This window comes from Polyodon spathula, chromosome 25 (assembly GCF_017654505.1).
Source record: "Polyodon spathula isolate WHYD16114869_AA chromosome 25, ASM1765450v1, whole genome shotgun sequence".
NCBI lineage: Eukaryota > Metazoa > Chordata > Actinopteri > Acipenseriformes > Polyodontidae > Polyodon > Polyodon spathula.
The window spans coordinates 16,511,428-16,537,039 of record NC_054558.1 but is presented as its reverse complement, the minus strand read 5'-3'; the positions used below and the strand labels follow the sequence as shown (position 1 = coordinate 16,537,039).

Below are 25,612 nucleotides of genomic sequence, written 5' to 3'. Positions count from 1 at the left end.
AAAACAACTCCAAGCAAGCAGGCTGTTCCAAGCGGGAACCCTGGTTCACTCTAGTTGGTTCCAAAGGGTGGCCAAACCAGTGTGGAGGGCCCCTGTTAAACATGGCTCTGGTCTGCCAGAACAAAATGCTTTACCTTAAACTGCATTTAAATACAATACAAAAAGGACATCTATAGTTTACTGGTGCCGGAGCTTATTTACATAAAAAGGTATAGTGAATACACATGCAATTTTTACCCAGTGAATACAATGTAATTGTTTTGCATTGTTTTGTACGAAAAATACATAATACTATTCTAATTGACTACAAACGTGACCTCACTGAGTGTTCCTTTCTCTTTTGATTTTGTGGCCACACACTCATCCCAATCCTCTCGGTTACAAACATATTACAGGTCTGTACTGTATAATTCACGTGCAACACACAAACACCTGCAACCCCCTGCAAGTGTCAAAAGCCTCGTTTAGGGACCATGACAAAAGTACAATAATTAACGGTAGGCGTAACAGTGGTCTTCTTCTGCACAACCAGAGAAGTATTTGGGTTAATATGGATTCAGTGCTTACACAGTTTTTTCTTTTTTCAAAATTTAAAACCTTCATTGTTTTGGCCACGTTTCCCATAAAAAGTACAGCGGTTGTTTTGTTCTAGTAAATGTAGTTGTGATAGAAACCGTATGCACTTGGAAAGCGATTATTCCATTTTCAAACTACAAGTAATGAATTCACGCCAAGACAATTTAATACAAAGAAAACAACCAATACATTTAAAGAGAACTTGCCATATTTTAAAATGGAAATGTTCTTTGTCTCACGTTTAAAAAAAAAAAAAAAAAAAAAAAAAAAAAAATTATGTCCCGTTTCCCCTATAGTAACTAGAATTGGACGATCCTATAAACCCACCATTATTTGCGCATGCGCGTCTCACTCGCGCTCTGAGGACACAAGATGGCGTCAGCAGCAGGTACGCTGTTTCAATTAATTTATTCCTTAAATGTTCGTGAAAACTGTGACATTTTGGTTGCCTGTGTATTTTTTTTTTTTTTACACTAATCATTTACCTCAGTTAGAAAGAAAATGACCGAGGAGTTGAGTTTCTTTAAATAACAAACAGCGCGGTTACGTTGTTTGAGGAGGGGAGGAGGGAAGGACAAACTATATTTTTTCAGTTAGCATGTTTATTTCAAACAATGCTTATTTTTAGTTATTATTAAATACCTGGATTTACGTTTTTACCTTTTTGTGAGCTTCAATATTCGGCAAATGCCACATTAAGTTGAAATGCATCTTTTTTTCCAGAGATGAACGGTGTTGTTGTGGTCCATGTTTTCTTGATGATTGTATGGCATTGCATTTTCGTGCGACCAGACACAGACCACACAAATCTTGACAATCTGATTTGGTGAACCTTCATTACTGGAGTGTTGTGCTTGTTACTTTAAACCTGACGGATACGCACATTTAAAAAAATAAATAAAATGTTCTGACTGCACGTGTCCGGGTCTCTGCGTGTCACTAAATTTAACACAACAAAATGTGTTAATATTTGCATTATATCGTTGGACCCTGAATATCAATAGCATCAGCATTGCGAAGGAACGTGTTTATTTAATGGTTACTAGACCATTCGTAGCAAAAGTTTATCCAGTTCCAAGTGTAACAAAAGGTATTTGAAACTGCTTTAAAAAAAAAATGAAAAACGTGCAATATTTAAATAGAGATTCGGCCTACAAAGTAGATGGTCAGTGGATGTTTCCCGATAGGCAAAACGAAGAGCCTGTGCATTATTAATCGTGTTGGTTAGTGCAGCGTTCGTGGATCATTTATTGGTCCCACTATACATAACCCACACTCAACAGGTGCATCTGCGCTTAAGGGTGTTTAAGTTAAAATAAAATGCTTTATTTATAAATGTACTGTGTGTTTGTTTAATTATATCCGAGTGTTGTCTGTTATCAGACCTGGTTTTGGCTCCAATGACTCGTTCTACCCGGTCGTCAAGACAAGTTAGTCTTCATTTTGACATCATTTCCATGCAGTGTAGTTCTTTGTTTTTAGAAGGGTCTAGAAGGCATGCTCAAACACAGAAATGTGAATTAACTAAACGATTTAGGCAAACTAAATGTGTGAAGAGAATATAGCAATTTGTTTACCATCCACTGTGCGCCAACAGTCGGCACAGTATAGTCTTCTCAATTTAATTTACCTTCAACCTAGTGGTTGTCTTGGTGCTATCTTGTTGAGATTTGAAAGTGATAGGTGCTAGTAATTACTGTTATTATTTAAGAATGTACATTTGAATAAAATGTTATTGATACTTCTAGTGAGTAATTGTGGAAGCTGCTTTCTGAATACGCATACATACTTTTTCACAGAAAGTTTTCCCTCATTAGGTAGGTTTAGTTAAGTGAACTTAAGAAGTGGAGAAAGACAATGCTTTTAATGCTTTAGGTACTGAGACAGAGAAGAAAAGTGATAAAGCAGCAGGTCTACACTTCCCACTTGCAACAGGTTAGTAAACCTTATTACAGGACAGGTAGAGCATTGACAGTGTTTTAAATGCATTAATTGTACAGTACTAATTGCTGTACGCAAGGGCGTTTGTCTGATGTCATAGTTTTAACTTAATTCTACTGTTAAAGCATTTTTCAGAAGTGTAGTGTACTCTACAATATTTTGGTTTATTATATAGCTCAAGACATTGTCAGTACTGTATACGGGGGCATCTGCTACCACATCTTTTTAGTTGTGAGGTTTAAAAGAGCTTGGAAATGTACCTTACTAATGCATATTTTTATATTGAGCTGACCATTTGGCACCTGTATATCTTTAATAATAATAATAGTAGTAATAATACAAAAATTACAAACTGCTTTTCAGAATTCATTGTTGGGTATCACCTTTGCTGTTGTCTTCCTGAAGATCCTGTTTGCATTTAGCAAAGCTATTCTACTAGACCACAGATCAGTTATTTTGTAACCTGGGGGACCAAGCCTCAAACCATGTGTGTGTTATGCTGGGTTTAAAACCTTTGGAGAGGGATTCCTTTTTGGACTTCTGAGATGTCAAGATAAGCAGCCTTGTGATGGCTTTAGACATCGTTGGTAACAAGGAATGTTTCTATAGTTGTAAATACATTTTAAAAGTTGGAAGTGGTGGCGTGTTTTATGTTTTCATAGTGTTCACTGGCAGTTCTTTTGGGTGCTTGCTAGCACTGATTTCATTATTTTATTCTGTATTGGGATGATACCTTCAAGGTTTTACATGTGCATAGGCCAGGCTTTTGTTGGTACGGAATGTAGGAAGACTGAATGTCCATGTGCAGATTTGAAAATCTATACATTTCTAATGTTGTTTTATTGTCAATTCAGTAAAAAAAATAAATCAATCTAAAAGTGGTGATTTCAAGGCCAGTGAAGAACACCACTTGTGGAATCTAATGCATTGCAAAGATATATTGATCCTCAGCTGAAATCCAATTGCCTGTAACTCATAAGTGTACAGAGTGCCTCATGACTGACCAGTGAACAGAAAATAACAATTGCGGCTGTGCTTTTAATGTGTACAAAGGAATTGCTGTTCTGTGGTTAAATTTTTTCAGAGTAAATTCCTGTCCAACAATGTTTAGGTAGTTTTATCCTTTTTGTTAGCATTTTGTGCCTTCGGATCCTTTACTGCGTTGTTGTTTTTTTTTTTTAACTCTTTGTACAGCTGGGGCCAAAAGTTTTAGAATTTTAAGATTGATGCATTTTTGGGGGGCGGCTGACACTTTATTTATCATCATGTAATCAAAAACTTAAATATCGCAAAAGGCTACTGTAGGTCATAGTAGTAGTAGTATGTTAGATTTTGAAATGGCACATTTTGTAAGTATATGGAAAACTACAAAGCGTTATGTAATTCAGTATCTTATTTGTTACAATATTTAGCAGGTTTCATTTGACTGAAGCAAAATTAGGTAATTCTATAGGGTGGTGCAAAACTTTTGGCCATAACTGTAGGTAGATGGACTGTATTGAAGATGCATTGTGTGGAATTTATTTTTTAAATTAAAAACGCTGAATCCTATAGCACATTTTATTTAATTTAATTTAGTTTTTTTTTTTTTTTTAGAAAGAGCTGAACCTAAAATGCAAAGAACAATGTGATGGGCTTGTACAGTTCATCACCAGCTCTGTGAGCAATGAGAGATTCATTCTGCAGTGTCAGGAAAAAAACTTAAGCAAATCCATGAAATGCAGATCGGTTTGTAAAATTAACGTGATGCTCTTGATGAAATGATTGTCCTCAAACTAAATTAATGACATTACCCTGATTGTAGTTTAGTACAATGACTCTTCTGTGAAAGGATATGACATGTGCGATGACTGTAATTTGGCTGGTTGTTGAATGAAAGGAATGAGATTTTTAAATGCAAACAGTATGTTTAAATGCATATGTTTCTTTTTCAGATTACAGTACCTACAATCAGGTTGGAGCCCAGCAAGGGTAATGGACTTAATTACACTTTTTTTTTTTTTTTTTTTTAAATTAAACTATCCCCTATCCAACATTATAGTGGAGATGCCTGTATTTGTTATATAGAGAACTCCTTATTCAGTTGGGATAAGTTCTACAACATTCTGTGTCCCAAGTTAGAGTATTGGAATTTACATATGACATATTTTTGTGTACATTCTGTGGGTCATGGTGGTAGCTTCAATTTTGTATTTTATCTTAGACTGGGGGTGTACTACTTGTCATGCCTGTTTTTCTTATCAGTTTTGTTTTTATCCATTTCATCCTTGCTTAAAAAAATTAGTTTAGGCAAGCCATTTAGTTTTTGTTTAATTGATTTTGTATTTTTTAGGTATGGCTCCTATGCAGCCCAGCCAACTCAAACTTATGGACAGGCTACACATGTATGTAAACAAATGATCTGATGCTTTGCTTAATCTCTCTACCTATTTGAAATCTGTAGAACCTGTTTCGTGGAAGTAGTGTTATTCTATCTGTTTCTGTAAAATTCATTCAGTATTCCAAGAAAAAAAATACATGATTTTGACAACACAGAAATTGCTTGGCTGAAGGTTTTTTTTTTGTTTTTTTCCTTGGGCAGAGTAAGATACTTGCAACTAATTTCAGTAGGGCGGTCAAACTGAAACCAGTTTTGAACTGTTCCTTTACTTTAGTGTCATGCAATATTTGTTTGTCAAACTTTAATTTTTTGATCCCAGTAATAAATAGATTTGGATGAGGATACCTTACTCTGTCTCCTCCTCTACCCCTGTACTGCTGTCAAACTCAGCTTTTAACATGAATTACTGGAAGGTTTGGTTTTATGCAGCTGTGATATCGTAACAGTTGTAGGCAGCTGTAAAACTGGGGGGAGAAGAGAAACTATTCTAAAATATTTTGACAGTTCTGTCTATTCATACAATTTAAATGGATAAGCTAATTAATTGTTCAACATTGTAATTGCAGTATACTTTTATTTCCAGTAAGGAAAACAAACTCGTCGGTCACACTGGTTAAGTTATTGCATTTTTATCAGTTCTATAACTACATTGGGGCTCAGGATCTGTCAATTTTTTTCTTTTTCATTTGTGTGTTTTTGGATATTGAGAACGTGGGTTGTACATATTGTCATCTATCCTAAAATAAAATTATGCAGTCACCATCTGCTTTATTAATACAAATGCGTGCTTGATCTTTCCCCTAGAGCTACGGTCAACAGGCTTATGGAACTTATGGCCAACCTTCTGATTCCACTTACACCCAGCCACAGTCCTCTGCAGCTGCCTATGGGCAGGCAGCCTATGGGACCACTTATGGACAGCCACCTGCTGGTAAGCACCTGCCATTCATTTGTGTTTAATAATGTGGAATATGCACTGTTGTGGGTACATCCTTGTTCTTACTCTGCTAGGTTACACTGATTACTTACAGGTAAAGTGCAACTATCTGGTTACCTTAACCACCCTTTTCAATAATGTACCAAACAATGCACATTCATTAGTGTGGTGTTGTACATGGTGATATAAGGGCTTAGCAATATGTCTTTGTTTACCAGGGTACAAGTACTAAATAAAAGTGCACATTTTCCTGCTTAATGAAGTACTACTTTTTTTTTTTTTTAAGCAGTGATTGGGACATGTAATGAAAGTAATTAAACACTCCTGGAAATTGATATTTAAAAAATAAATAAAATAACCTTAAACAAATTAGTTATGGGTGTTGGCTTTGCTGGAGCTGTCATGAGATTGTCATTGTCAATATGTTTCATATGCTCTCTGCTTCTTCTGCCTGCACATTCCACAAAGCAGAAGGGACCAATACAGGTTTGGACAATCTGTCATTTTTAGCATGGAACTGTTACCACTTCACTGACATTTAAGGACTCTGCAATTTAGATAATATTCATCTATGTTATTGTGCAGTTGGATATCTAAACTGCTGGCACATTTCTGCATGATGCCATCTGGCTTATTTAACCCTTTGCGGTCCTATGTCGGACCTGGTCCGACATCGCGAAAATAGCTTTCCGGTCCATTGTCGGACTCTGTCTGACATTGCGGAAAACCATGATCTAACACAGCATGTGTTGCATTTAAGCTGGATAAAGCAGAGGCGAGGCGTTCCCTAATCGTCTCTGATTGGAAAGAAGGTAGAGACAGCTGAATAGACCGTGTACAGGCTGAGCAAAGCCAAATTGAACAGATGGAGACTGAGACGCACAGAGAAGATGGAGAAAGTCAAGGCAGCCAAAAGAACTTGCAGAGATGATGGATGTTTGGATGATGGTGATTTTGATAAATCTAGTGACAAGGAAGTAAATATTTCTCTTGCTGAGGACTGAAGAAAGTGACCACGAACCAGACTCGCAGCTGGAGGGCGAATGGAGACACTCATCGGTAAGTGCAGATGCTTTTACAAAACTCCAATTTATTGTGGATATTAAGGGAGTACTACTTTGAGACCTGCACTGGAGTTTTGTCACTTTTTTTTTTAACGAACACTTTGTTTACTGAAATTGTAAATGAAACCAATAGATATGCAAGTGTAAAACTGACGGGACCGCTGCGTCATAATTCTATTTGGAACTCCTGGAAACCTGTTGCGTTACCAGAGATGAAGGCCTTTTCTGGTGTTCTGCTGAATATGGGACTGAATGTAAAAACGGACATAAAAGAATATTTCTGAGGAATGGGCTAACAGAATGCAGTTTTTCAAAGATGTATTCAAGAGAGAACGTTTCTTGCAGATCTTTTGGATGCTACGCCTTTGCCCTCCCCCCACCCAGGTGCCTCAGGCTGCTTTTGTTAGCTGAAGACAGAAGGTCAGGAATGTGGTCAGCTACATAGACGCAAAATGCTGTGAGCTATTTATCCCAGGTAGAGACATTTGCATTGATGAGAGTACCGTTGGCTTCAAAGGAAGGATTATCTTCAAGTGCTACAATCCTCAGAAGCCTTCCAAGTTGGGAATGCATGTGTTTGTTTTAGCTGACTGTGAAACTGGTTATGTCTCTGCTATTGTTCCTTACTTTGGTAGCCGAACAACAGACTCCTTGTTGAGACCTGACATGCTATTTTCATCAAGAATTGAAATGGAATGGAAAGCCACATGAATCTAAGAGCACCAAAGACTGTGCAGTGACAGAAAGACAAAAGGGGGGAGGAGAGAGACTGTATGCTTCTACAACACATGTGCAAGGCAGCCAGGGTTATACCCAGGTGACTGTTTTGAAATATACCATACCATGGACCTCGTCTGGTGTAAATAGTTATAACTGATGAAAAATAGTTTAGTTATTTTTTTGTTTGTAGTAGTGTGTAATTGATTTGTAAAAAGTGTTGTACCTGTCTGATTATTCTAAAGGTAATATAATCAAACGAAAACTAAAATTGTGACATTTTGTTACTTTTTTTTTTTAATGGTCGCCTGATATAAATAATAAATAAATAAATAAATAAATAAAAAAACACACCTAAAAAATGTTTTTTGTTAAAAAATTTGGTACTGTTGCCTTTGTATAGGGTGCCCTTTGGACTTGCACTGCTTTATTACTTGTTTTAAGCAAAGTCACTAATTCAATTTGAACAGCACGTTTGTTCACAAAAATTAATTAGACTGGACCAGCCTGACAGCCGCAGAATAAATGGACTGCAAAGGGTTAATATTACCTTACATTGACTAATTAGGTTAAAGATTATGTATTAATTTCTGTTACTTTTGTGTTCCACTTCACAGTGAATAAACTTCTTTTTTTTTTTTTTTGGTGCTTTTTTAGTAGTATCAGCTGTTGGGGGTGGGGTGTGTGTGTATATATATATATATATATATATATATATATATATATATATATATATATATATATATATTACACACACACACACACACAAAAGTATTATTATTATTATTTTTTTTTTTTTTAAAGCGAGATGGAAATTGAAGAGACTTGTGGTCTCAAGCAATGTTTTTTAGTTTATACATGTTGTATGTGAACCAGCACAGCCCATCAAATGTTACTTCACAGCGTAGCAGTTCTCATTCTCTTTTAGTAAATATTCTGCTAAGGGAGGGGTGTCAAACTCAGTTCCTGGAGAGCTGCAGTTTCTTCTGGCTTTTGTTCCACCCAAGCTCTCAGTTACTTAATTGGTCTAATTATTTGATTAACAGGACATATTTTACACTTCCCTTCAGACTTCAAAATGTCATAGGTAGTGTACCTTGAATCAAGTGCATTTTTAAAACCATCAACTGTAAAATACCTTGAAAAATGTCAAATTGAACAAATAATTAGATCAATTGTGTTAATTGAGAGCTTAAGTTGGAATGAAAACCAGAAGACCCTGCAGCCCTCGGACAGGAGTTTGACACCCCTGTGCTAAGGTGTGGAATGATTTATGATTAAGAAAATGCTTTGAGAGAGGTCTGCACTCCATATGAGCATGTGTATGCTTCTTGCCCATGCATGTCTATCTGTGTGTTGGTTTTCCTGTATCTCAAAGAATTAGCGTCTCTGATGCATGTTGGATTTGTACCCCAGCAGGTTACACTGCAGCCCCTGCAGCCCACCAGGGTTACACCCAGCCTGTGCAGGGCTATGGGACAGCTGGATATGACGGCACCACCACAGCGGCCACCACCACCACTACCCAGGCCTCCTATGGTACCCAACCAGCCTATGGCTCCCAACCTGCTTACGCTGGCTATGGGCAGCAGCAGCTGGCCTCCACTGCACCCACAAGGTAATAGAGAGGAGTTCCTTCTTTACATGGTGCCTGGACTTGACAGAGACTGCACACCAATTTCACAAGAAAAATATAAAAGCCCTTGTACATGTCTTAAAAAGCCTGGCTGTAATTCAACCAACTTCTTTCCTTGTGTGGCATTTATCTCTGCTACAGTTGGGTGGGTTGTCGACCCAGGCTATTGTGTAAAATATAAATATAAATCTTATATTGTAGCAGTGCACCAGATAAGGTATAGTGAGGATCAACTAGGACATAGCACAGTATTTTGGGATATACGTGCACATACCCACACAAATGAATTTTAGTAAAGACTAAATCAAATGTGCTGCTTTTTTGTGTAAATATGGACTAAATATGAAAAATATTTCCTTTCTAAATGATATATCCCTTTCTCCTTCCTTAAATTATCCAAGAAACAACACAGACCTTTCAACCTAGAAAGTGTCAGTGGTTGCATTCCATCTCTGTCTGTAATGAAAGTTGAAGATTTACCTACAACCAGCATGTGTCCCCGGATAACTAATGAGGCCCTTACGGAATGGGTGTGACGGCACAATGCTGGTTGCAGCAGTTCCTAAAGGAGATTGCCCTATGTATGTAGATTTTGCCAGTTAACTTTTATAGCTGTTCTAGACTTCATTCACTGTTCAGCGAACACTACATCAATATTTAACTTAAACATTATGCTGCTTGGTTTATTGTTGTGTCTTGTAAAGGCAATATTCGCTGGGTTCGCACTGGATTATTTCAACAGGAATTTTCACTTTCTAAAACGGGCCCCAAAATGTTTTCAACTTTGATTTTATACAATGTGTTCAAGATTTTTCCCCCCCCCCCCCCCCCCCCCCCCCCCCCCCCCACCCCCCCCCCCCCCCCCCCACCCCTTTTCAATAAAACCCTTATCTTGCGGTAGCAACCAGATGTGACAAAAAAACAGGTGTTTTCTGAAGATACGTTTGTCTTTCTTATGTAATTACTCTAAGAGGGAAATGTACCCGGGGGGCAGTTAATTGTTGGATTCCGAGGTCTAACTTTCATATTCATATTAACCCTTTCTTGCAGGTAGCAACAGATGTGACAAAAAAACAGGTGGTTTCTGAAGATACGTTGTGATTCTATGTAGTAATCTGTCAGGGAAATGTGTTAATGCAGTTATTGTTGGTTCAAGGACTGCTGGTTTTGTAGCAGAGACTAAAATAGCCAGGTGTTCATACAAAACCATGGTTGTTCCTTGTATTATGGAAATAAACTTAAGTATAATGTTTCAACACCCCCCCCCCCTTTTTTTTTTTGCACACTTTTGCTTCCTTGCTTTTATATAATACTCGCTTTGAATAAAGCTTTTTTTTTTTAAAGTGTGCTTTGAATAGCCCGAGAAGCAAGAAGAAATGTTTGTCATACACTCTAGTAGGCTCACCATGCATACAAATCTGTTTAAACAAAGTCTTCTCTTGCATGCCAACGTTTCTTTGAAGTGTGGTGGTTGTCTCATCAATAAGTGCTTTTTGCACACCAGACAATCAAAGCACATCTGAGGGATGTCCTGGAAAAACCTTCTCAAAACTCAAGTCATTTTGCACAGGATCACATAGGATCACATGGTAATAGGAAGCAAGGTTGGTTATAAGAATGAATGTGGATTATGTAGGTAACGTCTAAGAGCTTTGGCTTGAAAATGTAAAGCCCTGATGTTTTGCCATAACACAGAAATGCACTTTTCTGGTAACTGACACCTTCAAATCTGTGAGCCTTTTCTTCTGTTTTTATTTTTTTGTCATTTCTTTTTGTCTTCCTTGGTGGAAGGAGCTTATAACCTGACTGCTAAATTTTACTTTTAGAGCACAGGAAGTCAGCAAGCCACAGGAGAATACCCAGGCCCAGTCTAACCCAGCTGGCTATAGCCAAGCCAACCTAGGCTACAGCCAGAATAATTACGGTTACCCCCAGGTGCCTGGCTCTTACCCTGTCCAGTCAGTCAGTGCCCAGGCTTCTTACCCACCTTCCAGGTAAATATCCCAGCAGGTACCTCTGGTGCGCCAGGTAAGGCAATCCAGCGTTGCTTGTTTATCGTTCTTGGGTCTCATATTTTTATATGTTCTTGTAATGCCCTGTAACACTCTTCCCAGGAATAAAAGGGCTCTACATTTTTGTATTACCCATCTAATGATATTGAAGCTCATTGTTGGATCTCTGACCATTGTCTTTTCATGAACAATCATTTTAAGTGTTGAACATTTTATGCAGGGATTCCCTTCCCATTTACTAAAATGGCTTGAACTGGACTTGCATATCTCAAAGGCATATTCATAGTTGTGGCACCCAAGTTGATCTCTGCCATGCATTTAAATACAATAGCCCTGTTTTCTTATTGCAATTTATTTTATTTAATTGTTAGTTTTACATGTAATTGGACTGCTTTTACATAGACTCTACCTCTGACAGGAGCTCCATAAATATAGAGCCCCTGGTTATTGCCTTGTATATTTATCCCATCATCGCCTTTTCTATAGCTCTCTAATAGGTTTATACAACACTCAAGAATGGACAGACTGCATTAAACATTCTTTTCCCGCCTGTCCTAAAGGTTGGGTTAAGGAGTTTCTGAAGTATTCATTTGCATTAGCCTGCCTATTCTTTTTCTTGAATTGTTATAGCTACAGCGCTGCCCCCACCCAGCCTAGCAGCTATGAACAGAGTACCTATACCCAGCAGCAGAGTGGATATGGTCAGCAGGCAAACTATAACCAACAAAGCTCCTATGGTCAGCAGGGAAGCTATGGACAACAGCCCAGCAACTACCCACCCCCAACCAGCTCCTCATACAGTCAGCCACCACCTAGCCAGTATGGTCAGCAGCGTGGTGGTGGCGGCGGCGGCAGCAGTAGTGGCAACTATGGGCAACAAGTTGACTACAATCAACAGAACCAGTATAGTAAGCACAATGTTTTCCTCTCGTATGTGTTCGTTATTTCTACCACGGATTAGTCTGCTAAGAGCTGTGATGCCAGTCGGTTAACCTCAGTCAGCTTGCTACCCCCCTTGAATACTTTGCATACGTATATTTGCTGAAACCTTTTGTTTTGCATGAATGGGTTTATTTGCTAAGCCAGTTTGCAATCTGTTTTCATTCTGTGCTGTGTCTTGCCCAGACCCAGCCTAAAATTATCTGCATACCTCTCATTGGAAATAAACTTGTTTGAAATGCTTACCCATGTTTTTAAAATGAAATAAGTAGAAATGCAGTTTCAAGCTTCTGCCATGTGTAAGTTTCTTTGCTTGCTGATGGCAGTTTTGGCCCTTTTCCTCTTGTGTTTCTCAGGCAGTTACAGGCAGAATCACCCTAACAGCATGAGTGGTGGCAGCTTCTCTGGGCCAGAGCCAGGAGGCTTCCCCGGTCTAGGGGAGAGCCGTGGTACGGGAGGTGGGGAGAGCCGTAGCCGTGGAAGAGGAGGCTTTGACAGGGGAGGCATGAACAGAGGAGGAGGGCGTGGGGGACTCGGGCGAGGAGGCATGGGGTAAGGACACACCTCTTTTTCTCACTCACCCACTTCCTTTTAGCAGCAGCAGTTGATACAGGGCTGAAAGGAATTTGATCGAAACATAAAGGTGCGTAGATAAAAAAAAATTAAGAAGCTAATAATGCAGAATGACGGGGCCCCTTGAAAAAGCAGCTGCACACGTTACTCTTCAGTTCATTCAGGGTAATATGCAGGAAGCTACTGTGCGAGACTAGTACATATGTTGGTGGGAATCTCACTATAGTTTCATTGTTTTTATGTTGGTTATACTTAAATGGTGTGTCGTCCTGGCCAGAAAAGTTTGCATGTTTTAGTTTTCAAATCTTTGTAGTGTTTCAGTTTTGTGCTGAAGGTAAGTTTTTACAAATGGAAAACCGTGCTGAATTTTCTGCCCTACGAGCACCAAGAAATATTTAAAACATTTGCAATGGTGTGTCAGCCATGTAAAATGTAATGTAATTGTACTCCAGTGTAGCATCCTGCCTATTTAAACAATTGACAACCTGTATATCATACAGAGTTGGATATTTAAAGAGAAAGGTAATGGGTGAACCCTTTTGGGAATTAAAGGCCAGTTTATCTTTAGAGAAATAAGACAAATTTGTATTGGAAGGCTCAACACTACAAATTCATTTTTTGCTGTTACCCAGTAATCAAAACTACCAGAAAAGGAATACACTGAACATTCAAAAGGCATCCTGAAGGGTTCACCTTGTTCCACTAAGCCTTTTGAATTAAAATGTTGGCACCAAATTTAGTTATTTTCTTGTAAAGGTGAATGTATTCTCACACAATTAGAATTATACATCATAATGGCTCGAATGGGTGGAAAGTAAGAGGGGATGGATGTGGAATGCATAGTTCATGGATTTGGCGATGAAAGATTTGGAAGAGAAGTCCATACGTATTTATTGACTTAGTTCTGTGGTGGGATGAGGAATAAGGGCCTTTTGTTGCCCTCCCCTAGTAGCTGGGGAAGATCTCAAATGTGAGTGTTTGCTTTCACCTTTACCAATGTGCAGGTAAGTAGAAACAAAATGTGGTTTTGAAATGCAGTTGGATTGCGTATTTCTTATTTCTTTTTTGTCAATGACTATTCTTGAACATGAAAGCTTTTTTTAACATGCTTTGTCGCATTTATATGCCACAGGTTACAAAGTGAGATCCATGTATGCACATCAATACTTTTAAAGTACCTGTACTCGGTACTGAGCCGGCAGCATATTGAAAGTGGGACTTAGACAGAGACACGGTGCCTACATGTAGATGGAGAGAAATATTTGAAAAAAGTGTGAAATGTGTATCTGTAATTAAACTAACTTGTAACAAATATAACTTTGCAAATTGTAATGTAGTACTAAGAGTAAAATATACAAGGTATTTATTTTACAATTGTGTAACTTTAAAGAGGAGAGATTTGTGTAAAAACAAGTGTATTTTTTAAAGCTGCATGCATCAGCTTACAAATTGTAAGAAATGGTTATTTAAGGTGCAGTTCTCTTGTTTCAGTGTCTGCCATGTGCTTTGATTAAAATGGCAACACAAACACTGATGTGCTTTTATAGGTGGTTGTCCTACTTTTTTTCCATCTAATCCCTGGTAACACTTCCCATTTTTAAATCTGGTTGGTTGGTGAATTAATATTTGCATGTTAAGTTATATAACTTGTAGCAGAGTTTCATAACACTTGGATTAGCAGTATAGCAGAAAACAAAACAAAACAAAAAAACTCTTGCATCCTCGTTGCCAGGACTTTGCATTCCCAAAGGAGGATAAAGGTGGAAAATTGCTGGTGTTATGGGGGCCAGTGGTCTGTCTTTTAGGGTGGGAGGGTTGTAAGGATCACAAAAGTACTGCACCTCCAAATAATCCTTTTTATTTTTGCTGTGAAAAAAAAAAAGAAATGAAAAATGCTGGGTTTTAAACCCAAATGGTAATAAACAATGAAAGGAAATTAAAAAAACATTTAAATAAAAAGAAAACCCTGTACGTGAAATTTTGCCCCCACCCCTTTTTTATTTTTTAAAAAGGCTTGAAGGGGACGTGAAAAAAGCCAAACCCAAATATCCACTACCATCCCAAATGTAATTGATCCAAAAGCCTATGTAATAGTAACGGAAACTCTAGCCAGTACCATGTCCACACCCCCAGTCGAGCTCCTTGGGCTCGAGGCTTGGACCTGGTTCTTTTAAGGGAAAACGCCTTCATATCTTCATGTTTATTTCCCCAGCATCGCTGGAGACAGAGGTGGCTTCATTAAGCCTGGTGGTAAGTTAATGAGTATTACACTGGCTAGTAAAGAAACAAACCAAGAAAAACAATAACAAAAGCTAATCACTCCTTTTGTGCAGTAAATAAGATCATTTAATAATTAAAAGAAAAATGTGCATATGTGCGCACTTGTACTGGTACACACCATTTCTGATATGCCCTAATTTTTAAAGTGTACTGCTGGCCTTCAAGAAATTGGGTGTAAAGGGGTTCAGATAACAAGGTCCTCTGGTCCAGGTAGGACCTAGCAGTCACTAACACAAGGGCTTTTTTAGAGAGTAAAATGGGTCACATCAAAGGTGAACATGAAATGCAATGCACACAGTTTCACAACAAAAAAGTGTGGTAAAGAGGCAAGCTCTTCAGTGCTGTTGCCTTGAGTTTTAATGCCATGAGGACTGGATTTAATATTGAGTCCCATTTGAACCCCTGGTATAAATATTTGTAATGGATTTAGTGGTGGTGGAGCCACTGATGTAAATGGCACATATTCTGTAAAACTGGGTCATGGAAAGACTTGCTTGTTTTATATAGCATTAATGGTGTATTTTAATAATTGTGTTTAAGAACTAGCTAAATTGGAAGTCCTGGCAAAAACTTTTTTTTAAAAGCTTTTAAAAGTGCACAAGAGGTTTTGGTTCTAATAAAAAATAATTGGGAAGAGTACCAGTGAAACGCTCATCTGAGCGAGTTTGCCTGGGTAAAATGTATAGGTATGTTAGTCTTATACCACTAAGTGTAATATTTGAATTGCACTTCATGGTAATTTTGCTTTAGGTACAAGTTCAATCCACACACACTAATTTGCTCTTTCCATTGTCTTTCTCCCCTTCCTTACGGACATTAGCCCCCGTGGATGATGGACCAGATCCAGAGCCTGGTAACTGATTTTATTAGTACAAAATACCAATAACAGAAGTACAGAACAGATTAGCATGAACGTGACATCTTTGAATATGGGTGTAGAGTCTGGTGTAGTAATGTTTTAAACGTTTGAAACAGCAAACATTTGAGACCTATCTAGTGAATAGAAGTGCACAACAGGTACACTTGTAATTATTTTCATAGGTGCAATAGTTAACTTATAAATTTGGCTTCTTGCAGCAATTAATTCAAGTAAACTTTGTATAAGAGATGCATTAGAAGCTATACTTAACTGTTGAATATCTGGTGTGTGGAGAACTTGAGCTTGGGATGTTGCTGAAGACATTGTACCTATTCAGCTGTGTCCTTTCAAAATATTGAACAATTCATAATGTGTATATTAATCTAACTGTAGCTGGAGAAGTATCACAATTTTAAACGGTTGACAATTGTTGTGTACCGACAGCTCCTAAAGAAATGGATGACTCTGAAAACAATACGGTTTATGTTCAGGGGCTGTGTGAAAATGTGACGTTGGAGGAAGTAGCAGACTTCTTCAAGCACTGTGGAGTCATTAAGGTATTTAACTAATTCATTTTAACCATTTTGATATTTCAAATATAGTCCTTTCACACTAAAGTCCAGGGGCTGTGTTCTTGAAAAAACTTAAAATTGATTTAAGATCCTAAAAATTCTCAAATTTCTTGGCATCCTCTTAAATGTCAATTTAAGAATAAACAATAATCTTGAAATTGCTACAGCCTAGCTAACTGGTAAACACCTTTAAAGTATATTTATTGTGAGTAACAGTTTTATAGTACAAACTTAATTTCAGAAGATTTCTTAAGAACGTTTCAAGAGTAGTGTTTTGAGAGAAAAGCATTTTGTTAGATTAATGAGCAGTGTCGATGGAGGAGGTATCTATTCTGGAGCCGTTGAGTGTTAATCTGAGCTGAATTTTAGTTAAAATACAACAAACATCTTCCTGCTGCAAAGTAGTAGCTGTAACTACAGCTTCATTCAGTCCACTGTTTAATTTGGAATTGAGCCAGCTGAGTCTTGTTAAAGCTTGTTGGTGCCTATTGCAGCAAACAAAGACGGAAACCCTCGCATCTTTGCCCAGGTTGATTTTATATGAGAGGGTTCTGCCTGCCAACAGGATAAGACTGTTTTAAATGTCTATCTTTAGGTAATTAAATGGCATGCAAAATTGAAGTTCTAAAAGATATCCAAGCAGCAGACTAATAATGAAGCGTTAAGATAATTCAAATCTTCATGGTACAATAAAAAGCAGTCTGGTAGTGTTGGCTTCATGAACTTGCTCTTGTACTTTCCCACAGATTAACAAGAGAACCGGCCTGCCTGCCATTAACATTTACACGGATAAAGACACAGGGAAGCCAAAGGGAGATGCAACCGTGAGCTATGAAGATGCACCAATTGCCAAAACAGCAGCAGAGTGGTTTGATGGTAGGTCTGGTATAAATTGGGTAGTGCATGGTGCAATTGGTGCATCCAATTTGTGAGTTTTCCTAGGCTGCTGATTAGTAGAAAGCAGTTCTTTTTTTTAAAGCCAACTCGTTAAAAGCAGTTTGTGAATGTGAGAGTTACATACTAAGGAGAAAATTGCAATGATTTAAGATCTGGGATATTTATGGGGCGGGGTGTAAAAACCTGTGTTCCGTCTGATAAACCAAGGCATTTTCATGTCCTAGTCTATAGAAGTGGAGGTAAAAACAGCACAGTGAAGAGGTTATATAATATATGTGTTTATTTTTTGAGGTTTACCCTTTCATTGCATGATGTCCCAATACATGGTTGACTATAATTTAAAAAGTACGGTTCAGTCCTACTTCTAGGTTGTGCTGTGTTGTGATCCGTGCACATCTGTTTCATTTTAAGGCAAAGAATTCCAGGGTAAGAAGCTGAAGGTGTCCATGGCTCGGAGGAAGCCCCTGATGGGCCTCATGCGAGGGGGGATGATGCCCCGGGATATGAGAGGACCTCCTCCAGGACGTGGTGGTAAGGATTGAATGAGTAGTGGTGCTGAGTTAAGGCCCTGTTAACATCCACCACATTGTTCAGAATAAACAAATATATATATATATATATATATATATATATTACTGTATTGTGACAATGTGGTGATGAAACAGGTGCAAATAACCCTAATACCTGCAATGGTAGAGGGTATGTTTTAATTACAGGAATGCAGTCCAAAGCAGCAAAACATTACAAATCGTAAGTCCGAATAGAGCGAGTCCCTCTCAGCTCTATTGTGCACTTGCGGGGTGGTGGAAAGTGCAGGTGTTGAAGTGTCCAGTTCAGTTGTGCGGGGTGTGTGGTGTCCAAGGTGAAAGTGCTGGCAGTAGTGCGGCTGCTCCTTGTTCTGACAATAAACAAATCAAAAACACGTAGCAAACAAACAAACGGCTCAGCAACCCAGGCTCTGTGTTACCTCCAAAAGCCCTGCACTTGCAAAATGACAGCCCTTGTATACCAGGAGACTCCACATCATGATCAGCACAACTCTGGAGGGAGATTTACAGCTCAGAGCTCCTCGCTCTCTGTCACATGTATCTTTACCAGAATTCTCTCAAATTAGTATTGAAATACTGTTGGCAAGAGGAGAAAACCAATCTACCAAGTTAAATGGAAATTGGGGTAAGCCATTGAACTCTTGTGTGGTAGAGTATCTGATTGTTAAGACTAGCCTTAAGAGCAGGTTTGGGCAAATTAACGTGCACAGTTAATTAAATAGTTTTCATGTTACATTAACAATCTTTTTTTTTTTTGTAGCGTTAATGTACACTAACAACATTTGCAGTCCATTTTTTCAGCGCTTGTCAGGTGCTTCAGGTCCAATTTATTTTCACACACGCGGTTTAAATATTTTCCAGAGTAAAATGAGTTTAAAAGGCATTGAATCGCAAAAGGACACAGTACTGTATCCACAGCCAAGCCCCACCCTTGTTCGCTGTATTTCACATACGTCTTTATAGACATGCATACTGATAAATCCTCTTCTCATCCCTGGTTTTATCAGCAGATTTATCACTAATCATTATTTTATTACACTAACATCTCAAAGCTCTGCAAATGTCTGTGATGTTCTCTGAGCGCTGCTTGCAGTAGTAGCTACCCCCTTTTGTTATGTCAATGGTGGGGTTTGGCTGGAGATGCAGTACTGAGTCCTGTTGACATGCAATGCCTTTTATCCCTTTGCTGCTGACGCGCTCTAATTTCGTAACTTTTGTTACAATGACGAAACATGGTATATCTGACATCCAATCAATTACCTTATTTTTTTTCATTGGGCCATGACTACGGTGAATATCCCCATCTAATTGGTTTAGGGTTGCAGTAGGTGTGGCTTTTTTTGTGTGTTTCATTTTTGACTCTGTCTTTTGATTTCTGGCTTCAGTGGAAAATTGTATTGACACTCACCTGTTTGAAACGTCATCTCCTGTTCTACAAGCCCAAAAGTGCTGATCTATAATTCATCCGAAAGCTAAGAACTGGGACTAACTAGTCGTTTTATTTTTTCATGTTATTAAAAATTAACTATACGCTTGTTAAATTACTTCCTGAATGTTTTTCCCCCTGCTGTGTGTCTGTGTGCGTATGCGTACAGCTGCAGGGCACATCAGATGCCGACCTGAGACAAAGAACTAATTACTGAAGACATCTAAGATAGCCCTCTTAATGTTTTACTGTTATTTTTTAATTATATACGTTTTTATTTTATTTTGTCCTGTTTTGAAAATGTCTCTGGATGAAGGCAAAATTAAATATGACATCTGCCTGATCTTTAGCTAGCTGACTTGGTATATTTGCTGTGTCAGTGTTTTATCGTTATTTTATTAGTGTACTTCGTTTCTGTGTGTGTAAACGATGAATAAGTATTTTGCTGTAGTCATTGCTTTTATTATTTAGCTGTTATTGGTAGTTTTTTTACGCTATACAGTATTCTCAAGTTTCTTAAAAAAAACAAAAAAAAACACCTCAACATCTTGTGTAGCATACATATTGAGACCTACACAAATGATTAACTTTAATCACAAACGGGATTATATTACATTTCCAAGTTTCTTCAGTTTCACTTTCATTTCTGCATCCACCATTTCTGCTCTTACACTTTTTTTTTTCATTACAAAACGGCATAGGGTTAAACCTGTTTTACTGTTGGGGGTTAAATACTTCTAAACAGCTTGTGTGTAAATAAATTGAATCTGTCGCACGTGACTGGTGCTGAATAAATGGACTGCTAAGGGTTAATATCTGAGCGAGGATGGTGGTCTGTAAATTGAAACTATCTTGTCTATTTTTTTTTTTCTTCGCAGGTATGATGGGCCGTGGTGCTGGTGGTGGAAGAGGAGGCGACAGGGGTGGATTCCCTCCAAGAGGGGGACCACATGGTGGGGGAAGAGGGGGGCACATGGGCGGGAACATGCAGCAGAGAGCTGGAGACTGGCAGTGCCTCAACCCGTAAGTACCTGACAAAACAAATATGCTCTTGGCTTGGGGAGAATGAGGTTCTAACATTGGTATGTTTAAGATTAGTTATCCAGCAGTTAGTTTAGGTGTGTTTGTTTAGATTTTTTCTAGTTTTGAAGCCAACCCAGGTTTCAAACCAAACAGCTGTAGACAAGCATCAGATTGTTATTTTGTATAACTTAAAAGAAAAATCAATTTTCTGCAAGTGTACAGTATTTGAACCCCCCATCCCAACTGCAGGAGAGGGAGTGTAAAGGAACACTGGAAGTAATTTTAATCCATCTTGACATGTAGATATGAGGCTGGACTTGCTTCATTATCCACGTGTTTTCAGTTATACACAGCAAGATAGCAGGGCCTGCATGCCTGTCTGATGTTAATTTGAAGTTTTTCTTTTAGTGGCTGTAATAACCAGAACTTTGCCTGGCGGATGGAGTGCAATCAGTGCAAAGCTCCCAAACCTGAAGGATTCATGCCTCCTCCATTCCCTCCACCAGGTATGGACTGTTTTTTATGGATTAGAAATCCTCCTCTATGTAAGGAGGATGTAACTGTTTTGTAGGTAGCCTACATTTAAGACTTTTGTTTTGGGATTTGTTTTGTTTTTAAATTTGGTAGTGAACAAATCTGTTGAATTATTTTGCTAGCTACAATCTTAAGTGATAGCTTTCTGTAAGTAGTTGATTCTGTTCAAGCAAATTATATCTACGACAAGTAATACTGGTACAAGGATTGCTGTTTTATAACCACTACCTATGATTGTTATGTATATTTATTTCTCCCTGCGTTTTATCTTCAGGTGGTGATCGGGGAAGAGGTGGTCCCGGTATGCGAGGAGGCAGGGGGATGGACCGCGGGGGTCCTGGTGGCTTCAGAGGAGGGCGGGGGGGAGATCTTGGGGGCGGATTCCGAGGGGGCCGAGGGATGGACAGAGGAGGATTCGGAGGGGGGAGGAGGGGTGGTCCGCCCATGGAGCTGATGGGAGGTCGAGGAGGGAGAAGAGGAGGAGGACCCCCGGGGAAAATGGAGATGAAGTATGTATAGCAACATGGCTATTACAAATATTTGATATATACACCTACAGTACTACTTGAGAAAATGTCCTTCATTCCTTGAACAACAGTTTGCTTGTGCAGTGCTTCCTTGTATGAAGGCGCTTGTTTGTCACATACCCTTCTTACTGTTGGAGTAGTTATTGATCAGTTTTATTAAACCCACCTGTTGGCATTCTGTGGCGATAACACAAGTTTTGGGTTGCAGTATCTGTTATGGATGGGTGTAGGGTTGCAGTGATGCAAGATTTTTCATATTACGATACAAGCTGAACAAAATATCACAATAAATGGTCATCTGGATCTAGAACTAACTTTCTTTTAGATCCTTTAAGAAAGAAACAGTTGTATTAATGTAAAAAGTAACAGTATAGAATATAATTTCAAAGAAATATATATTTCACTGTAAACTTCCAAAATTAGTACTATGGTAGAATACATGTTGAGGTAATTGAGTTGACAGTTTCTCTATCGCATTGTATTGCTGCAACCCTAGATGCGTATTGAGGAATTTCATAACCTCTGACAATTTATGTTCTTTCCAGGGGGGACCATCGTCAGGACCGGCGTGATAGACCCTATTGAAGTACAGCGCAACCTATGTGAATTCACACAATACAGGATTTATTTTTTAAAATAGTACACATTTTAAAGTTGCAATTCCATATTTGTAAGGTTGGCATTTATTATGGAAAGTTTTTTGTTCCAGCGTTCTTTCATTGCTAATAGTGATAACAAAGAAATGTCATGTTGGCTTCAGTGAATATCTGTGTTTTTTTTTTTTTTTTTTTTTAGTTCCGGTTAAACTTATATGAAGTGAATAAGAACTGCTGAACGCATGCTTAGACACTGGAGTACAGACAACAGATTGTGAAAGGTGTTATGTTTGTGAAACCTGGTGACATGCCGTTTTTAAAAATGTTTCGATATATCAACCACCACTTCACCTTTCCCTTTTGAAACGCATTTCCTTAAAAAAAAAAAAAAAAAAAACTTTGAAAAATTAAATTCAATGTACAAAAAATCTTTTGCCTCTTAATGCCATTTTAATACTAGGGGTCTATCTGTACCTTTGTCACACTTGCATTGTTTCATATGTGGAAAGCAGCTAATTGAAGTTGTAGTGGAACTATGTTTAAGTTGTTGGGAGAATCAGGTTGTAGGGATTTTAAAGAGCTGATTTTCCACATACTGTAAATCAGTACTTTTTAATTTACCTTGATACTAGGTTACCTAATCACATCTAAGTCTTTAAGTATCACTTACAATATTACTCTATTCTTGCTATTTACTGTTCTATGCTGTATAGATATTGGTCATGTTCTGTTTTTTTGTTTTTTTCCTAGCGGTAGCAGGGGATGTATGTTACTCACTACTGTACTTGTTCTGAATGATTATTGGTTGAAATGCACGCACACACCAGTCCGTGCCATGAAATAAGACAAATCCCATATTGCTGTTTTAAACTAGCACATTATTAACGTTATGGTGGTGAACATGGCAACACCAGAAAACTCCTGCTTGTACACTTTTGCAATTCTATATAGTCAACACTAGAAAGAGTGCAAAGATGAGCGACCAGAATTATTCCGGGCTTAAAAGGCATGTCATATGCAGACAGGCTAAAATAATTGAATCTGTTCAGTCTTGAACAAAGAAGACTACGTGGCGAACTAATTCAAGCATTCAAAATTCTAAAAGGTGTTGACAGTGTCGACCCAAGGGACTTTTTCAGCCTGAATAAAGAAACAAGGACCAGGGGTCACAAATGGAGATTAGACAAAGGGGCATTCAGAACAGAAAATAGGAGGCACTTTTTTACACAGAATTGTTAGGGTCTGGAATCATCTCCCCAGTAATATTGTTGAAGCTGACACCCTGGGATCCTTCAAGAAGCTGCTTGATGAGATTCTGGGATCAATAAGCTACTAACAACCAAACGAGCAAGATGGACCAAATGGCCTCCTCGTTTGTAAACTTTCTAATGTTCTTAACATCGAGGAGTTGTGATTTCATCCAAAACAGCTTATCAAGCAATGTACTTTTTGCATGACATTTTCTGAGAACAAAGTACCACTAGGTGGCAGACTTGGACAGTATAGGGAAGATTCATCCATTCTCTTCTAAGTGATTCTATTCATACCAGCTTATATTAGGACTCTCAAATTAATCAAATTAGCGCATAATTACCAATTTTGGAGACAAGTGGGTTTAGCAGTCTTCTAATTTTGAGTTGTTTGGTCAAACAAAGCTCTAAATAAGCCTTTTTATACCTATCCTGTGGTTTATGTTGTTCTTCAACAATTATTAATTTTTGTAACTTTCTACAGCACAGCTTGGTATCATCTTGTAACTTTTCTTGGTCCTAATAAGCATAAGCATAGTTTCATGCACACACCTTGCTAATAAGATGTATGGTATTGCTACAAAAGGTTACAAAGCACAGGAACAATACATAACACTTGACAACCTCCATATATCATTCCCAAATAAGAAATGTGTCCTTATCAGTAACTTTCCACAAGCTTGTCTTCAGATTGAATTAAAGAAACTACACATATAAAATTGGAAAACGTTACAAAACAAAACTTCATCTTGCAATAGTAGTTTAGACCAGGTTTCATAAGTAATTTATTTTGAACCACAGCTATTAACTACTTCATGCTTGTCTGGTGCTTATTGGATGCACACTGAACACCTGCTTTTCATTACAAGGATTTTTAAAAACCCGGACTGGATCCTTTTGCATGTCTATAACCATTTTATTAAGCAATGTTCACATTTTAGCATCTCGCTTCTTTAGTAACTGCAATATATTCAATTTAATATATAAATAAAACTTTCTCTTGGCTGACAACACTTCTGGCTATTATCGTCTTTTTCTAACCCTATTCTCACCACCTAAATAATTCACAATTGTATGTTAATGTGATTGTTGTGGGCTTTTTTTTGTGTGATATATATATATATATATATATATATATATATATATATATATATAATGTACTGCGTTTTAATAACAATTGTACTGAAAGCAGATTACATGCTTGAATACAAAAAATAGTTATCCCCTCCCTAGTTAAAGTGGAAAGCAAATAACTTTGATTTGCATTTTCCTTTGTTTTTTTTATTACACCCTTAACTTTTTATGATGATTGTAATTCATAAGAGCTTTGTTATGGTGTACTGCAGACAGTTGCAAGATTATCCCCTATAATGCACGCTGAAAAAATTAAGTGAACGGCACATGATTTCAACATGTATGTATTCTGCATTATTCATCAGTGTTGATATTGTTTGAATGGGAGAGTGTCTCTTTAACACACACTGCTGTGCTCTGAATTGTTATAATCAGGAATTACAGCCAGCTGTTTGTGTTGGAGCCTTTAAAGATTTAAACTAGACGGTTGGTCCCTGACTCAAAGGCTGATTCTTCCAGCTTCAGCAAAGACAATGACCTCATCCCTCTTATCCTCCCTCCCTCTCTTAAATGCCTTGTAGTTTCAAATCAAAACAGATGCCAGCATCTGAAATTCAAACCATTACAAAGACCAAAGGGGCTTGTTTAAAAGTACATAATGACTTGCAAGCAATACCGATTTGTCTTTGAAAAGTTAAATACTGTAGCTATATTTTTTTTTCTCACTGGCCCATTACCACATATATGCTATCATTTCGACTAGTTTTCAGGAGCTGCTCTTCTCTTTTTTTTTTAAATAAATATTTTTAAATAACACACATGCAATTTAATAATACAAATGTTCTCTCTGTATAACTTTAACACGCATACACCTAAACCCACAACCCATACCCATACATTCAGCGATAATTATTACATAATAGCCATAGTATGATAAGTGTTACAACATTTTGTCTTAAAGGCACCGGTAATATACATCATCTATTTTTGTAATATGTTTATAAATGGGACCCATATTTAAATAAAGTAATTTTAATTTAGTTTACAACTTTGGTTTGGGAGGATGGACAAACCCCCACACAAATATCACTTCATCTATTGAATCATATGATCTAATGAATCTAAATTGAATAATTACCACTAGTAAAAATAACCTGTGTACTCGCCCTTTTGCATTCGTTCATTCGCAACACAACCCCACCCCCATCTCATACATTTAAATTCCTAAGTATAGTTCTATGGGGGTCTCCT

The 25,612-nt window shown here is 37.8% G+C and overlaps 1 protein-coding gene across 5 annotated transcripts; it reads left to right on the top strand.

Moving 5' to 3' along the window:
• Nucleotides 1-917: 917 nt before the first annotated feature.
• On the top strand, nt 918-23,068 carry LOC121299896 (RNA-binding protein EWS-like). 5 transcript variants are annotated; one of them, XM_041228106.1, is made up of 19 exons: nt 926-964; nt 2,452-2,511; nt 4,452-4,488; nt 4,850-4,901; nt 5,702-5,828; nt 6,306-6,320; nt 9,032-9,233; nt 11,078-11,245; nt 11,894-12,171; nt 12,559-12,754; nt 14,988-15,025; nt 15,876-15,908; nt 16,359-16,471; nt 17,233-17,362; nt 17,795-17,914; nt 20,236-20,380; nt 20,789-20,886; nt 21,189-21,423; nt 21,987-23,068. In XM_041228106.1, exons 1-19 carry the CDS (start codon nt 949-951, stop codon nt 22,024-22,026), a joined length of 2,103 nt encoding a protein of 700 aa, XP_041084040.1. In that variant the 5' UTR covers nt 926-948; the 3' UTR covers nt 22,027-23,068. The 5 variants fall into 5 exon arrangements, with proteins under 5 accessions (XP_041084044.1, XP_041084045.1, XP_041084040.1 ...); XM_041228110.1 differs by lacking the exon at nt 2,452-2,511 and having other exon boundaries at nt 918-964; XM_041228108.1 differs by lacking the exon at nt 6,306-6,320 and having other exon boundaries at nt 9,035-9,233.
• Nucleotides 23,069-25,612: the final 2,544 nt, after the last annotated feature.

Excerpts from the sequence above, each read along its gene's own strand:
- LOC121299896 (XM_041228106.1), top strand. Across the intron at positions 15,909-16,358 it reads TGGACCAGATCCAGAGCCTG|CTCCTAAAGAAATGGATGAC; the intron begins GTAACTGATTTT and ends GTGTACCGACAG. Across the intron at positions 20,381-20,788 it reads GACTGGCAGTGCCTCAACCC|TGGCTGTAATAACCAGAACT; the intron begins GTAAGTACCTGA and ends TTTTTCTTTTAG.